General features: G+C 43.5%; 1 protein-coding gene across 5 annotated transcripts in view; it reads right to left on the bottom strand.

Moving 5' to 3' along the window:
- PLCXD2 (phosphatidylinositol specific phospholipase C X domain containing 2) overlaps nt 1–11,477 on the bottom strand; it is a 50,678-nt gene extending 39,201 nt beyond the window's left edge. Inside the window, exons 1-2 of one of the 5 annotated variants that reach the window (XM_045502011.1) lie at nt 11,135–11,477; nt 10,742–11,021 (exon numbers count right to left, since the gene is read on the bottom strand). In XM_045502011.1, coding sequence (XP_045357967.1) covers nt 10,742–10,904 — 163 coding nt within the window. In that variant the 5' untranslated portion in view covers nt 10,905–11,021; nt 11,135–11,477. Of the gene's footprint in view, nt 1–2,317; nt 2,557–10,741 lie in introns of those variants that run through there. The other 4 variants (XM_045502010.1, XM_045502008.1, XM_045502009.1 and 1 more) reach the window with 4 other exon arrangements.
- Nucleotides 11,478–16,371: the final 4,894 nt, after the last annotated feature.

Raw genomic sequence — 16,371 nt, 5'->3', positions numbered from 1 at the left:
TAACTGACTGAGCCACCTGGGTGCCCAGCATGGCAGGCATTTTAAAGTCCTCTACAGATGGATGGGTATCTATTTTCTTTTGAAAGACTCTTCCTCAGATAATCCAGTAGACTCTGATCCCCACCCCAAAGTAAGAGATTGTATAGGTAATTCATTAATAAGAAATTTTTTCTCTATTTTGCTAATTATCACTCTGCTTTGTATCTGAACAGATGGCATCATCATTGGTAGAGTAACACCTCACAAAGGGCACTTGATCATCCCCTGATAAGCCTTCTCAGTTCTAAGATAATCACATTCTCTTTAACAACTTTTCAGTTTTTAACACAAAAATAAGACTAATACAAATGTTCAGGGGAAAAGTAGAAAATGTTTAGGGTAGAAGAAAAACCTATATTAAACTAAATATTCTACTACAAAATTCTCCTGCTTTTATGAAGCCTTTAGTGTAACCCTAGATATGAGTGTGTGGCATAAATGGGATGTGATGACGTGGTAAAGTTACTAAAGTTTCCATTTCACAGCTGGTCTGTGCTGGAGTGCACAGAGCTAACCTCGACTCCCGCCCCCAAACTGCCACTATAGTTGAAGAAATCATTAAACGAGACATGATAGAATTCATGCAGAATGAGTGAATGCTAGATGAGCTTCCGAGGGTTGCTTATTTGGGACTAGAAGTTCAGGACAGAGTTCCTGAACAAAGTAGAATTATATATATATGATTTTACATATATATATATATATATATATATATATATATATATAAACTTATATATATTTTTCTTATATATATATTTTACATATATATATATACACACACATACATACATATATACAAGGCACTAATTTCAAACTCAAATCATCTTATATTAGATATAATAGTAGCTGTGGGTGAGGGTAGAGGGTTGGGCAAATTGTGAAAAGTAATATTGAGCTCTGCAATAATTTCCACTGGGTGCTGTCTATGCCCTTCTCCCAATTCTGGTAAGTCCCACAGGTACCTCGACCTCAGCATGCCCCAAACTAAGCACACCTGCTTCCCTCCACCACCTGTAACTTGCTCCTTCCTCTCTGCCCCTATTTTCACCCTCCAATGAATTTCCAAGTCCTATGGATACTTGCTCCAGTATACCTCCAGTGTCTCCCCTTTTCCTTCATGCACACTGTCCCTGTCCTCAGGCCCACATCTCCTCCCGCTTGGATGGCCCCATCAACAACCTCACTGGTCTTGTTGGCGACAGTACTCCCAACTCTAATACATTTCGCGGACTGCAGCCAGAGCGGTCTTTCCAAAACATGAAGCTGACTTTGTCATTCACCTTCTTAACATGCCTTATTAGACCTCCCTGTGTCTTGCCGCCTTATTCCTCACCCCTCTCCTCCTTGCAACCGACAGTACAACTAGTGTGAACGATTCTGGTGTGTTTAGTGGATCACTTTCTCTCGTAGAGGTCTTTGCCCATATTGCTTCCTCTCCTAGAACACTTCTCCTTTCTTCTCTTATCCTGGGGGCTAATTTCTGTGCATCCTTCCAACTGAAGTTTATTCAACTCTTCCTCTAGGAGGCCTCCCTAGACTCCCAAGTCTTGGTAAATGCTTGTTATATGCTCCTTTCAGCAGTAACTTCTACTTCCCTAATCATTCTACATAATATATCATAGTATATTGTGTTAGAACTACTTGAGGTTTTGCTTTGTTTTGTTTTGTTTTGTTTTGTTTTTTAGGAAAGCAGTGACTCATCACATCCAGTATAACTGCTCGATTAAATGTCCATTTCTCCAACTAGAGTGTAAGCTCTTTGTAGGCAGGAGCAGCGTGTAATGATCATCACTGAACCGCTAGTGTCTAGGAGGGGGCCTGGCATGTGAGAGGAAATCAATATGTATGTACTAAATAGAATGAAAGAAATAAGTTTCCCATATTATCCCTCAGCATTCCTAATAACTGATGTGTCACTTTGTTTCTATTCATCCGTATGAGATTATTTGAGGGCTTTTCATCCATTCCTGACCAAGTCTTTCAATGGCTGCTGTTTGCCCTGGGATAATGTTTAAGGTTTAATGTAGCATGGCACACCAGGCTCATTAGCCTACTTTCCCCCCCTCGTCTCTGTTCCTTTGTTTAAATGAAATCTATGTTCTGACCACACCAGACTCCTCGGGTTTCCTCAAGGTCACGCTAATCTCTCGCTCCATAGTACCTCTGCATTGTGACAATCTTCCCTCTACCTGTAACACCTGGCTATTCACTACTTGCTCTTTGATTCCACAAAGGTCATCCCTTGAAAGCCCAACTGACTGGGCTTCCTGCCTCCTACCAGCAACGGAAGTGGGAACCGGCTTTCTGAGTGTTACAGCACCCCACTCATTCTTCTCCCTAGGGTTTGAATTTTGACTTTCTTCTAAGATCATAACTTCATGAAGAGAAGGGAGTCCATATTCACCTCATCTAACACAGCACCTGGCACAAAAGGTGCTCAACGAATATCCTTTGAGTACATGATTTTCCTTGAAATGAATACATTTTTTCAAATGTAGGTAATGAAAACCAAAATTAAGCACCTGCAATTATTTTTAGCCAAATTGACACAATGTGCTCACGTATTTCTTATGAAGATCCATACGGGCACCTCCTGTCAGGTCAATGACCTGAACTCCAACCCAGGGACGAAGGAGGGCTACTGTCTTCACCTTTATCTCTGGCATGTTTTCATCCAGTTTCAATTATACTTTATAAGAATATTGCTTCCAACAAAGAAGCCTTCAAATCATACATGTTCATAAAATATTCATCTCAATCTGACAGAGTCTAAGAACTGTTCAGTTCCACCATTACTGCAGACTGCTGTGCACCCCAAGACGTTAGCTTTACAGGGTACAAATGCTTCCTACTTCTCTCTTTATTTTGATCTTGTCAGGCAGAGGAAAAAATTACTGACAGAATGTTCTCTGGAAAAAAATAATACCTTATAGCCAAGAGTTCTAGGATAATTGGAAATTCAACAACAACAACAACAACACCTGTCATTCTCTTAGAAAATTCCAGCTGCTTAGTAGAAGATGCATCCAAGGAAGACTGGCTGACCCTTCACGGTTAGCACAACCTATATCTCCCCCTTAGAGCAATGCAAGGCCTCTGGGGCCAAACCCATTTCATCTTGGAGCTACCAGAGGCCTACTAATGTAATCCTCCACCGGCTATTTGATCCTTCTGGGCACTCAGCAATAGAATCCAAATTCCCATAGCTGAGAGAAGGTGAAGGGCCCTCGCTGCTCAACCAGGTACAGAACTACTCAAACCCACCCAGCCAGTTCGGTTCTCCATGTGTGTTCAAATCCTTTCCCTCCCTCCCTCCTTTCCTCCTCCCTACCTCCCTCCCTCTCTCCCTCTCTCTCTCTCTCTCTCTCTCTCTCACACACACACACACACACACGCACACGCACATGCACACACACACGCACCTACTACAATGTCTATAAATAATCCCTCCTCTGAAGACCTGGTTTGAAACTCTGATTAGGGTTACTCAGCATTTGTAAAGAGGTCCAATCTTTTCCCAAAGGCAAAGCATCTCACTAACATTCCCTCCAGTGTGCCTGAACTTAGAAGTTCTTAGGGGCCTGGGAGAGACTGGAGCCAACCTGTCCCACAGAGATGGGGGCAGGGGGGTGGCGGGGGTGGTGGTGGTGGCCAGATCAGCTCATGTGATAGAAGCCGATTCTCAGCTTCAGAAGCAAATCTGAAACAGCAGCCTGTAGTTGAAGGCCGTGGGCTCCTAGGATTTGAGAGGTCAGTAGGAATGTTTTGCAGGATCTTTATCAAGGGAAAACAGTAAGAGGCATGAGAATTTGGGCTCTTCTGAGGGTGAGGCCAAGGTCAGAGCTCAGTGTGCCTGCACTGGGCAATGGGTGGTGGTGTGTGTGTTTGGAGATTGTGAGGTTATTCTGATGGCTGCGGAGAGAGTTATAAAGTATGTAGAAAGACCTATTCAAAGGAAAGCATTCTGCAACATCCCTACTCCGGAGCTGGGAGCACAATGACTAGGCAAGGAGGGCCAGTGATGGGGAAATGAGAAGAGTAGAAGAGGAGTTCCCAGTGTGGTCCTGTCAAAGAGAGTTGTGTCTTTTCCAAAGTCTTTGGATGGCTGCAGATGACAAAGTTGGACAGCTGAATGTGGGATGAGAGGACACAGTAAGTAGCTGAAGAGGAGTTTCTGGCTCTCTTGGTCAGCCCTCATCCTGCAACTTACAGCTCCTTTGGTACTCACATCCTGGGCAACCCTCCAGGTACCCTTCCCTTAATTCTAAGTCCCTTGAGGGGATGACCAAGTTATCCTGATCTGATCAGACAGGGAACACTGAGCCACATGGCTTAATTGGAAGGTCAGCTCCTTAACTAGACTGCAAATTACTTTAGGGTATGGATTGATCTTATACTTTTTCTTGGTTGTCCATTCCAGGTGCAGGTTTTTAATAAAGGACCATCATAATCAATTTTCTTTTTTTTTTTTTTTTTAATTTTTTTTTCAACGTTTATTTATTTTTTTGGGGACAGAGAGAGACAGAGCATGAACGGGGGAGGGGCAGAGAGAGAGGGAGACACAGAATCAGAAGCAGGCTCCAGGCTCTGAGCCATCAGCCCAGAGCCCAACGCGGGGCTCGAACTCACGGACCGCGAGATCGTGACCTGGCTGAAGTCGGACGCTTAACCGACTGCGCCACCCAGGCGCCCCCATAATCAATTTTCTAAAGACACATTATTTTGTGACAGAAACTATTCTAAGCGTGCTATATGAACGAATTTATTTAATTGTCATACTAACTAAATGAGGTAGTGCCATTATTATCTTTGTTTTACAGAGAAGAAAACTGTAGCACAGAGAGGTTAAGTAACGTGCCCAAGGTCACAAAGTCATGAGGGACAGAGTTGGGGTTCAAATCCAGACAGAGTGGCTCTAGCATTAATGCTCTAAACCAATCCATGGTTCTGCTTCTTACAGACACGTGTGATTCTTGAATTTCTTGTGGCTTTTGTGTGATTGGGGGGCAAGGGTGGGGAAATCTAAGGATGTGATGAGCTTTCTTAGAATTAGAAGAAACAGCTACTAATAAGAACACCAAAGTCATAGCCTCTTTTTATTGCTCACCATTACCACCCAGAGGAAAAAGAAAAATGAAAACCAACTAAAACTATTCTCACTTAAGAGTCCATTTTGGTCCCATTAGATTGTTTTGCTTGATTGGGTCAATCCTGGTAAACTCAGCTTGGTCCTTGGTTTTCCACAGCCTCAAATCCTGTAGGAGGATGGGTTTCTTTCTAGGGCCAACTCATGGTTCATGCTACCCTCAAAGCAGAGCCAACCTAAACTTCTTGTACCACAGTGTATGTTATGCTGTTTTGGGTCCCCAAATCTCTGTTAGATGCACCAGACCTAATCCAACTTCCCAAAGCAGGATTTGAGTAATGATCCTGCCCCTGTAGTAATGTTGTCTACATGTCATGCGTGTGGGATGTGAGAAGAGCTAAAGAAATCACCACGTGGCCAAAGGCAGAGCTGCATGGGACATGGGACAAGGATAGAATTCCAGAAAGGTAAAGAAGGGCATGATCGTCAGTAAGATGAGAACGGAGAAGGGTCTGGGAATTGGAGAGCACTGAGGAGCATCTGAGCAAGGGCTGACACTGGAAAGGGAGAGGCCAGGTCAGTGGAAGAAAGGTGAAGAGGGGAATGAGAAATGAGAGCAGACTGAGGCTGAGGCCAGACAGGTAACACAAGAAGCTGAAATTTGACAAGGGAAGAAAGGCAGAGAGGATGCCGGGAGAAAGAATTGTTCCTAGGACAGAAGTTACATCAGAATTCTGCATCTGACCCTCCTGACCATTTTGCTCTGCCTCAGAATTTTCATTTTTTTACATATATTTATTTTTTTATTTGAGAGACAGAGAGAGACAGAGCACAAGTCGGGGAGGGGCAGAGAGAGAAGGAGACACAATCCAAAGTAGGCTCCAGGCTCTGAGCTGTCAGCATGGAGCCCGACTCCGGACTTGAACTCACAAACCGTGAAATCATGACCTGAGATGAAGTTGGATGCTTAACCCACTGAGCCACCCCGGTGCCCCCAGAATTTTCATTTCTAACGGAGCTCAGTGATGAGCCTATCTAGAGCTATGGGAACATTATGCAGAAGTAACAAGAAATGGTCAGAAAACATTCAGGTTGCTTCATATGGTTTTTTCACCACGTAAGCCTCACTGACCTATTCAGTTTAGCTCTGATCACAATGGAACAGGACGGTGGCTGTGAGCAAGTCACTCTCCAGCATCCTTACTCCCCAGTTCCATGCATTCCATTATTCACTCATCATGAATGACCAAGATACCTCCCTGTACTAGGAGCTAGGATTATAAAGAGAAATCAGTCATACTCTCCGTGTGCAAGTTGTTCATAGACGATGTGGAAGACAGATAGCTAAAAATAATAATGTGATTAGAAGTGCTAGGAGACAGGTACTAACAAAGCATTACTGGGAGGCAAGAAAGTCAGTCCTTCAACCACTTCCTGTATATACCCCCATCCCTTACCTTAATTGGCTCACTTCACCAGGAAAGTCCCCTTCCAACCCAGATCTCCTAGCCACATCCCTTGAAATTTTGACCATTCTTCAAATCTCAGGTTAAATGACATTTTTTTTCAACAAAGCAGTTCCTCATCTGAAAAGTAGGGACTAATGGGAATTAATCTTTCTATTCCGTGTGCCTCTATAACACCTTCTTTATATCTCTGTTTTAATATTTACCCCAATCATTTTTCATTATGTACAGTAATATATGTATATAAAACTACATCATAAGCTCCTTTACACTAGGGTTGATGCCTGATTCATCTTTGGGTCTTCCCCCAGGCCTGAGCACGGAAGTTTCTTAAAATGTACTCAGGGTCAGCTTATCTAGAGCCACTAATCTACAGTCCCTTTTAGGATGCTAAAGTGAAAGGGCCTTGCTTCATTTTGGCAATTGTGAGTACTTGTTTGCACATGCCAAAATCATCTCTTGTTTTAAAGAGGCCTAAAAGAAATGGCTTTTAGACCTAACATAAGTCATTCTTCCCATCTCTTTTCTCATTTAGGTAAAGAACAGGTATTAAAAAAAAAACAAAACCTCCAATTAATCAAAATATTTTTAATTTGGAAAAGACTCTAATTTAACCCAATGTCTTAATTACAAATGAGGAAACTAAGTCCCAAGCAATTCAGATACTTCTTCAGTATCAAACAGCCAGAATCAACAGTATCAAATTTCTTAAGTTCAAGGCTCTCTCCAATAGACTAAAGAGTTTACCTTCAATAAAAAGAAGGGGGAAAGCATGGTTTAAAAGAGAAGGAATACACTAAAATACAAAAAAAGAGTTCATTTAAAAGCTATGCAAATTACAGAAAAAATTTTTCCTACCAGTCCATTTGTCCAAAAAGAATATCATGCTTTCATTAACATCAGTGAAAATATATGTAGATTTTGAAGCCTAATTTAAAAATCTGATTTTTGCAATTTCCAGATCCTTTACCCTTGGGGACCCCAGTCATTCTAAACACTTGGCAATGAGATTCATTCTGAGGTTCTTGTCCAGGATATTTCAATATATTTGGGTGATGTTGGCCATTAACAGGTGTCCTTAACAGTTGTGTAAGTAAAATAATACATCAAGGCTTTGTTGAGAGGTGCACATTCACACATGTTCTCTCCCATCACGACTTAGGCAAATGCAGCCGATGCACTTGAATCTAACAGTTTACTCGATTCCAGTTCTGTTATTGCCTTTTCTCTGACCTTTCCCAGGTCACTGCTGTCCCACCCCCATCCTGACAGATTTGACACAATCTTACAGACATCCCACATCGTCGGTCAGACACAGGAGCACACGCCCACATACATACCACACAAAATAGATTTAAGCAATACATTTGAATTTGAAACTTACTGGGTTTTAGTTTTAAACAGGGATACTTCTGTACCACTATATATATATATATATATATATATATATATATATATATATATATACATACACATACACACATATCATATAAAATACATATATACATATGAAATTATAAACATGAAAATATATATTACTCAGATATATGATATTTATACAAATATGAGTGTCTATCTATCTCTTCCCAGGGATACATAATCACTCAGATAAAGACCACCTGATTTTAAAAATTATTTCATTGCTGCAGAGGACAGTCTGTGAAAACTGGTTTTTAGCTAGAGACTACCACCCCCTCCCCCAATACACACACACACACACACACACACACACACACACACACAGCTGCTCTGCCCTTTCCAAGGCCCCCCTCGGAGGCACAGGGATAGTGTATGGGTTTGGAGCCAGCTAGATAGGGGCTTAAATGTTAGTACTGTTATTCACTATTTGTGTGATCTTAAAAAAAATTAACCTCTCTGGACAAGAACGTTCTTATTTCCAAAATGAGGATGTTAGTACCTATCTTGGAGGTGTAAAGATCTGAGGCAATGTTTGCCAGTGGGTGCTGCAGGTTAGTGCTTAGTAAATAATAACTATTACGATGAAGGTGATTATGGAGGGGAAGGAAGAGGGTGAGGGCAGATGGGGGAGGAAGATGATGAATACCACTTCCTGAATGCCTTCTGTATTTCAGAATTTCTCAGCAAGCCTTGGCAGAGCTTGACTGCTAGCCATTAGCTAGGGAATATTAAGCTTGAGGTAGGGGAAAGAAAAGCGGTGGGGAGGGGGCAGGGCTGGGTGAGAGTGGGTCCATAAATGGCTAGCCCTTAATATGTGATTTTCCTGTGTTGGACTTATGCAGACATATACTCAAGCCCCTTCCACTGCTGGGAAAAGGGCATTCACAGAAGTGAATTCAGCATGTTGAGGAGTCAGAGGAGTCAAGGTCATTTTTCCTTTCTCTCTCTCTCTCTTTTTTTTCCCCCCTGCATAGAAGGACCAGACTTCACAAAGCAGGGTGAACAAATCCTGTGTCTTCCATGGTGGCTAATCATAGCATTTCCAGTTACAGCATCAGGCTCTGGCTGTTTTGCCCCCCTCCCCTGGCAATTCTAGTAATTCTAGAGAGATACCCTGTAGATTGCAGAACAAATGCCCAGCTCCCTTCTGGAGTCACGGTGTCAGAGTGTAAGGCCACAGGCAGAACTGCTGCTGTGCTTTGAGCCGTCCAAAGTACAACAGGAAGGAGGAAGCTCCAACCTACCCCGGACATGCCCAGAATGACAGAGCCATTTAGGGCCTGCCTAAGATGCCATGCTGTTTGCAAACACATACTACCTGCCACACCATCTGACCAAACAATTCCACCGGAAAGCCCGAAGACAAATGACTAATGTTAAAAGAAGCCTGTGCATCATCTCAGTGATGACTCCACAGGCGTCAATTAAACACGGAAAAGACCTGTTCAGGAGCATGACCATCAGGCATTTCCCAAGGAGCTATAGTCAATGGCTGATAAAACACAAGTGATCGTAACCATAAAGAGATTTAGCAGCCCTCTCTTCGCTCAAAAGCAACAAGAGCCCACAGGGACAATGAACCTGGAAGACCTCCAAAAGAAGAGGCAAGTAAGGAAAAGGCTGCATCTGAAGCCAGCCCCGCTCTTCCTCATGCATAGAAAGCAAAGATCTGGGTTGCATGAGGTCATCTTTTCAGCCACTAAAAAATCAGACTGCTCCCAGGGATGCCTGGGAGTTTGTCTGGTAGTCTAGGGGTGAACATCAACTGTTATGTCTCCAGGTGGGAGAAACATTGGCAGTAGTCCCTCCCCTGCCCCTAGGGGTACTTTTCAAGTTGAGGCGGCTGGAACTTTGTCCAGCACAGCAGACCAGGATCACTGTAGGCCACACGTCCTTCCCTAGAAACCATGCTTTAACCAGCCTTTGAGTGGAAGGAAGAGGACACATTTAATAAATTTAATGAGAGTGATGCCAAGGCATAAAACCCCCAGGCGAGAAACAGTGGCTGGAGCAGAAGTGCTTTTCAAGGCTTTAGTTCTAGATCAGTCAGGCAGACACCTGTATATATATAGAGAGAAATCTTCAAACACCAGCTCATCACACCTAATGACTGCCTGTGACCTCTGATGAGCATTTATATTCTCTAATTCTGGCTTTTCCAACAGCAAAAACATGTGTCTTTATACTCAGTCCTGGTTCTGAACCTGTTCTCTAATGCTAATCTTTGTTTACTTCGTTTCTTTGTTTGTTTTTCGTATATGCAAGGTCAGATGAATGAGACACGAAATACTTTTCAGTTTTGATTTTGATCCAGATCGAAAATTGTTAATGGCTCTTTATTCATTACTCTTGAGCTCTCCTTTTTTCTTTAAGTGATTCAGGTAAATGCACCCCTCATGTGGCCTGGTTCCAACATTAAGAATGTAACATTCTTAGAATGAGGCTATCAAGTAAAAACAAAACCAAACAAAACCAAAAGACCCAAACAAACAAATAAACAAACAAAAAATGGTGTTCCATTCTTCTGAGTCTCTTTTGCCAATGATGCAGTGTACTTAAATCTGTTTATGGCAGCTGCTTCAGTGTTAAGTTTTTGGTTGGAAATAAAAAGAGGTTTGGTAAGGTCACTAACAATTATTTTCTCAGCGCAACAGAAAAGCAACCCAATCCATTAATGACACTAAAATGGCAGAAGCAAACACAGTGGGAACAAGTAGGAATAGAAGAGTACCTGGGATTGCCAGACTGGAAAGGGGGACGTTGTGGAGGTGAGGGGGGAGCGAGGCCATCCAGTCGGCATTGCAGACCTCCGATGATGTCTTTGTCCCGGTGGGGTTGGGGGAGCAGATGGTCCCCATCCTGAGTTTCCTCCTTACCTTCCTAACTGCTAGCATCCCTCTTTGTCAGTCAACAAACTGCCCGGTGCCACTCACTCCGTGATCATCATGGTCCAGACTTTAGACATTCCAGGGCCACCTTTGTCACGCCAGTCTTGCCAAAGGGCCTTCTGCCTGGGAGACGGGGCAAATAGATGGTTCCCTAACCCCCACACCCACCCCCCAGCACCCGCAGTCCCCACCCTCTCTGGCCCAGCCACTGTTCCACTCCCTTAATCTGCTCAGACCTGGCTCCGTTAAACTTCTTACGTTCCCCTCTGGAGCCGGGGTTAGGTAGGCCCCTCGAGATAAATCTTACAGAAACTGAACGTCCGACGAGCAGCCACGCCCGGAGCCACTCACACGACAGGTGCCCACACGGCACACAGAGAAGCCGGTGGGTCTACACACACGTGAGCGCCCGGCCGCAACATCACGAGCCAGATTTACCCCGCTAGTGTGTCACTGGGCTGGCACCGAAGCTGGGCCTGCCTACTACTCCTCCCCCGGCTTCTCAGCACACACTCCCCCTGCCCTGTGGCTTCCCGAAGGCGCTCAGAAGTGTAACCGGCGGCACCCGGACTCCCTGCAGCCCCGCCCCGCACTGCCGGGCAGATTTGCCGGGCTACGCGGCCCGTGATTGGCCGCTGGCGGAGCGCGCTCCGATTGGCTGGCGCCCTCCCGGGCTGCCCCTCCGAGCGCTCCCACCCTTCCGCGGCCGGGTCCCCTCCCTCCGCTACTCCTGCCTCAGTGAAGCTAGGCAGGCGCCGCTGCGGGGACTGCAGGCAGGGAAACTTGCTGGCCTGGGCTGGTCAGACCTCAGACAGGTCTTACCTCCGGCCTTCCACGCAGCCAGCACTCAGATGTTGAACACGACCACAAATGTCTCTTTCCTTCCTTCTTTCTCCTAGACACACACACGCTGACAATTACATAGAACGTATTACACTTTCCATAAACCACAGAGGCAGCAGACATACGGGAAGTAAAGAGGCTGAGAAACGTGCAATATCTCATACTTGGATGACAACGTCGAGGATGGTTTGTTTCAACCGTTACATAATGAAGATTCACTTGCCCCTTTTCCCCATTTTACGGAGGAGGGGATCGTGATAACTTACATTTGTATTATTTTGTTATTTGAAACCTTCTTGCAAATTCTTTCTTCCATTTGCTCTTCACACTACCCACATAAGGCAGGGAGGGTTGCTGGGGCATTCAGGGAGCAGTTCCTATGTCGGCACTAGTTGGAAATCCTATTTTGGAATGAAATCCTCAAGCCCAGAGGCTTTGTAGGCACACAAACCCATTTCCATGCTTTCTGCAATATTCCCTATTCCTTCAAATGGTACTTTTTCATGGTGGTAAACTATAGGGTCTCTAATGACTTGAGAACATTGCACATTGATAATCACAGAAACATCTTGGCAAACTGGCAAATTAAGAAAAACAATCTGGAACTTGATAGTGAGGACCTGGAAGGCTTCAGGTCAGGCAGCTCCTGGCTGACTCAGGAGGGGCTTATATGAAAAGCAAACAGCAAGCTTTGCTGAGGGAAAACTGGAGGCTGACATTTAATCACGGAATGACCCCCCCCCCCCCGCCCCACCCAACCCCACCCAACCCCACAGCAGCAATGCCTGCGCCCCAGCCGCATTTCAGTGCACAGAACTCTTGCTGCCTATGACTCCCTTTTGACATCTTACTAAAAGTTCCTCTTCTAGGCTATTTTTAACATTCATTTAAGCCTGTTTTTTCAGCGCTCTGAGCTGCATGGTGTTACAGAAAGTTTTTTTCCCCCTTAGAGGAGTATCCCTTGTTTAATAAAAAGAAAGTGTACACTATTTATCACGTATCTTCTGATATTTAAAGGGCACTTCAATATAGCGCTCTTTTTTCAAGTACACCACAGGATGTTGAGAATATGTTGTCTGTTTGAGTCCACAATTTTTTTTTCTCAGAGAAAAATCACTCTGTAAAGGACGAGCACAACATTTACTTTTGAAATGTCACCTTTCTGGGCTTTCCTTGAGCTTCAAACCTTTTAAAAAGAATTTCTAAACACAAAACTTTATGAAACTGGCCAAGGCAAGCAAAATGTGTGCTTTAAGCTCTATTGTGGAATGTCCATTTCAATGTCTTTTCTTCCCCTTGAGTTTTGAGCTCTTTGAGGAAGGAGTGAGCATATTAAAAAAGCGTGAAACTTTAGACTTAGAGACAGCACTGTGAAAATTCAAACACCAGAGAAGTGGAGTCACTGAAGACGAGAAGGTTTGCACCTCTGTGAAATTGGCAGCTTTTTTGATCACAACTACTTGATTTGGACAAGAAAACAGCTCCAAAGAAGGCAACACTCTCTTCGTATGTTTTTCATACATTCTTGAGTCAGTCCTGGGAGAGATCTTGCAGATGAAATCACGGTATTTGTACTTGGTGTCCAGCGGGCGCTGTTTGTTAGAAGGAGGCAGAAGCTTGGGGGTTCTCTGTCGTGTCTTAGAGGGGTGATTTTCACACATTAAGGTGTAAATCTATCATATTCTGATTGCTCTGTTCTGAGATGGGCACAGATTCTGCATTCCTAAGTTTGTGGCTGTGCTGGTTCAGACCACACTCGTAGGTAGCAAAAGCCTTAGAATACAGGCTCATGTTTGATAGGTGGGAATGTGTATTGCTTTTGCTCTTTCTTTTCCAAGGTTTTATAATATTTTTACATCGCTTTTGTAATTTAAAAAACTTGCGTGAAGAATCTCAGCTGAGAATCTGTAAGTATAAGATAATGATTTTTCTTTCATATAATGTAATGGAAACCAAATTATCAGTGGGATTTTTTATAGTATGCCAGAGATATTTAGGGGGATATATATATATATTTTTAAATTTACATTCAAATTAGATAACACACAGTGTAGTCTTGGCTTCAGGAGTAGAACCCAGTGACTCATTGCTTACATATAACACCCAGTGCTCATCCCAACAAGTGCCTTCCTTAATGCCCATCACCCATTTAGCCCATCCCACTACCCACCTCCCCTCTAGCAACCCTCACTTGGTTCTCTGTATTTAGGAGTCTCCTATGGTTTGCCTCCCTCTGTTTTTTATCTTATTTTTCCTTCCCTTCCCCAATGTTCATCTGGTTTCTCAAATTCCACATATGAGTGAAATCATATAATATTTGTTTCTCTCTGACTGACTTATCTTGCTTAGCATAGCACCCTCTAGTTCCATCCACGTTGTTGCAAATGGCAAGATTTCATTCTTTTTCATCATCAAGTAGTATTCCATTATATAAATATACCACCTGTTCTTTATCCATTCATCAGTCGATGGAAATTTGGGCTCTGGGAAAATAATTTTAAAATAAAAGTAATGTTTGGGATTTAGTCAATATATTATAAAAGTTACTAAGGGAATGGAGGACCAAACTAATGGAAGGACTGAGATAATTTTCATGGAATGGAGTGCTTATCATGTACAAATATTTCTGCTAGGTGCTAGGAATGGAGGAAAAGTTAAGTGAAATTTGGCATCTGAGGAATCTCAGCTAATACAGAATTCAGGAGAAAAGGGAGTGAAATATGTGAATTACATATTGTGATATGGCGTGAAGGGGTGATAGAGATGCGTAGAGGATGACAAATACAATTTGATGACTGGGGGTAGGGAGGGGCCAAGGGATGCATTATCAGAGGAGGCATTCAAATCCAGACCGGAATTCTGAAGAAAGTTTCTGCAAGTGGAAAATGGGTGGAGGGTTTTAGAGTGAGAAAGGGATGTGCTGATGAGAAACCATGAGCAGCAAAGCTATGACAGTGAATGGCAGAGAAAGAAAAATTGAAAATCCCCTACAGTGGTAGTACATGGAACAAGTGGGAAATAGGACTCATTCATTCTCACTGAACTTTCACAAGAGCCCAGTGAGTTAACTATCACTATCCCCATTTTACTAAGGACAACTAAAGCTTAGAAAGTAAGTAATTCTACCTACGATCTCATAGCTAGTTAGTGGCAGAGTTGTGACACCAAGTCTCCCGATCACTATGCCAGTGGCTTCCCGTTCTATGTTACCTATTAGTGGTTTAAATCTGGCAAAGATTGTTTACGACCAAAGCATATTAAAGAGTGTGAACCTTTCCCCGCCCCCGCCCCATAGACAAAAGAGGCCATTGAAGATTTTTGAGAAGGGGAGTAAAATGACTCACATTGTACTTTAGGAAGATAAGTCAGTATAATGAAGAACAGATGGAGAAACACAGTCCTTCAAGTAAGTCATCGGAATCAGTCATCTAAGCAAGAAAAAAGTGGGAAAGCATGCAGAAACTCTGGCACACAGAGAGGAAATGCATAGACTTTCTTAATGACGGTGCTTGCCTCTCATCCCCACTTTTCATCTCCAAAGATGTAGAATTCTAGAGCCCGAGTGGACAGGCTGACTAGCTCTGAAAGAATTTTTTATCACTTGCAAGTCTCATTAAATTGTTCACCCACTTTTGTTACCTACTACCAAATCTGTTTCTATATCTACAAACTTCGTTTTCTTTTCTGGACATTTTGTCTATTACTTGATCAAGGACCCCACTGAATTCCTGAAGAGGTGACTGCAGGCTTTGCCCTCTTTTGGAGGCTACATTCTATTTTGAAAGTGTCTAACCAGGTTCGTGTTGTTTGGAATCATGTCATAAATGAACAGTGAGGGTCCCAGAGCAAACACCAAAAAGGCTTGCCATTTGGCCATGTGTGATTGGCAGGGCCAGAGAGCCTGGATTTTATGTGATTGAAGGCACCCTAAAAATCACAGGGGGAATATGTTGACTTAATGACAGTGCGGCTGGGGCTGTCTCTGGCCTCCAAATCCAAGACCCAATCTTACCTCCCAGTCTGTGTGCTAGACGGGAAAGGAACAGACCTCAAAGAGAATCACAATCTAGGAATGCTTTTAGTCCAGTGTCATTGCCAAGAGGTGAGTGAGGTTACAGGATGTTTTGAGTTCCACTGTGGTGTCTCCTTTACATTTTTTTTTTTGTCCTGCCAGGAGGGTGTGGGGAGGCTAAAGGACTGACATGAGGAGGCAGGTAACTGATATATGGGATGTAGGCTGCTTTGTTTTGTGTCTCACATCAGCAGAGCTTATCCCTAGTCATTCCAGACCTTCTTTCCCCAATTCAAGCCGAAACACTGTGCAACAAGGGTCAGAGTAGGATGAAGAAATGTCACCAACATGGGTGGTGCTGAGGACATGATGAACAGCAGCAGCAATTACCTCCAGGAAGAATGACATCATTGTTGCAACTGGGACATTCAGGAGCCTGCAAGGAAAGGGCGGGAACCAAGAACATCGCCTTATGAACACATAGGGTGCATCACAGACTTTTCTGACATCATGGGTGCAATCGGGAGCTGGGGGCCCGGTTATTTTGTTGATTAGGCTGGAGCCAGACACCATGTCATTGTGACCCATGCCCTGCTGATACCCAGCTGAGTGTCTTTG

The sequence above is a fragment of the Leopardus geoffroyi genome, chromosome C2 (genome assembly GCF_018350155.1).
Source record: "Leopardus geoffroyi isolate Oge1 chromosome C2, O.geoffroyi_Oge1_pat1.0, whole genome shotgun sequence".
Taxonomy (NCBI): Eukaryota; Metazoa; Chordata; class Mammalia; order Carnivora; family Felidae; genus Leopardus; species Leopardus geoffroyi.
Note: the sequence above shows the minus strand (reverse complement) of the source record. Positions and strands in the feature narration are given on the sequence as shown.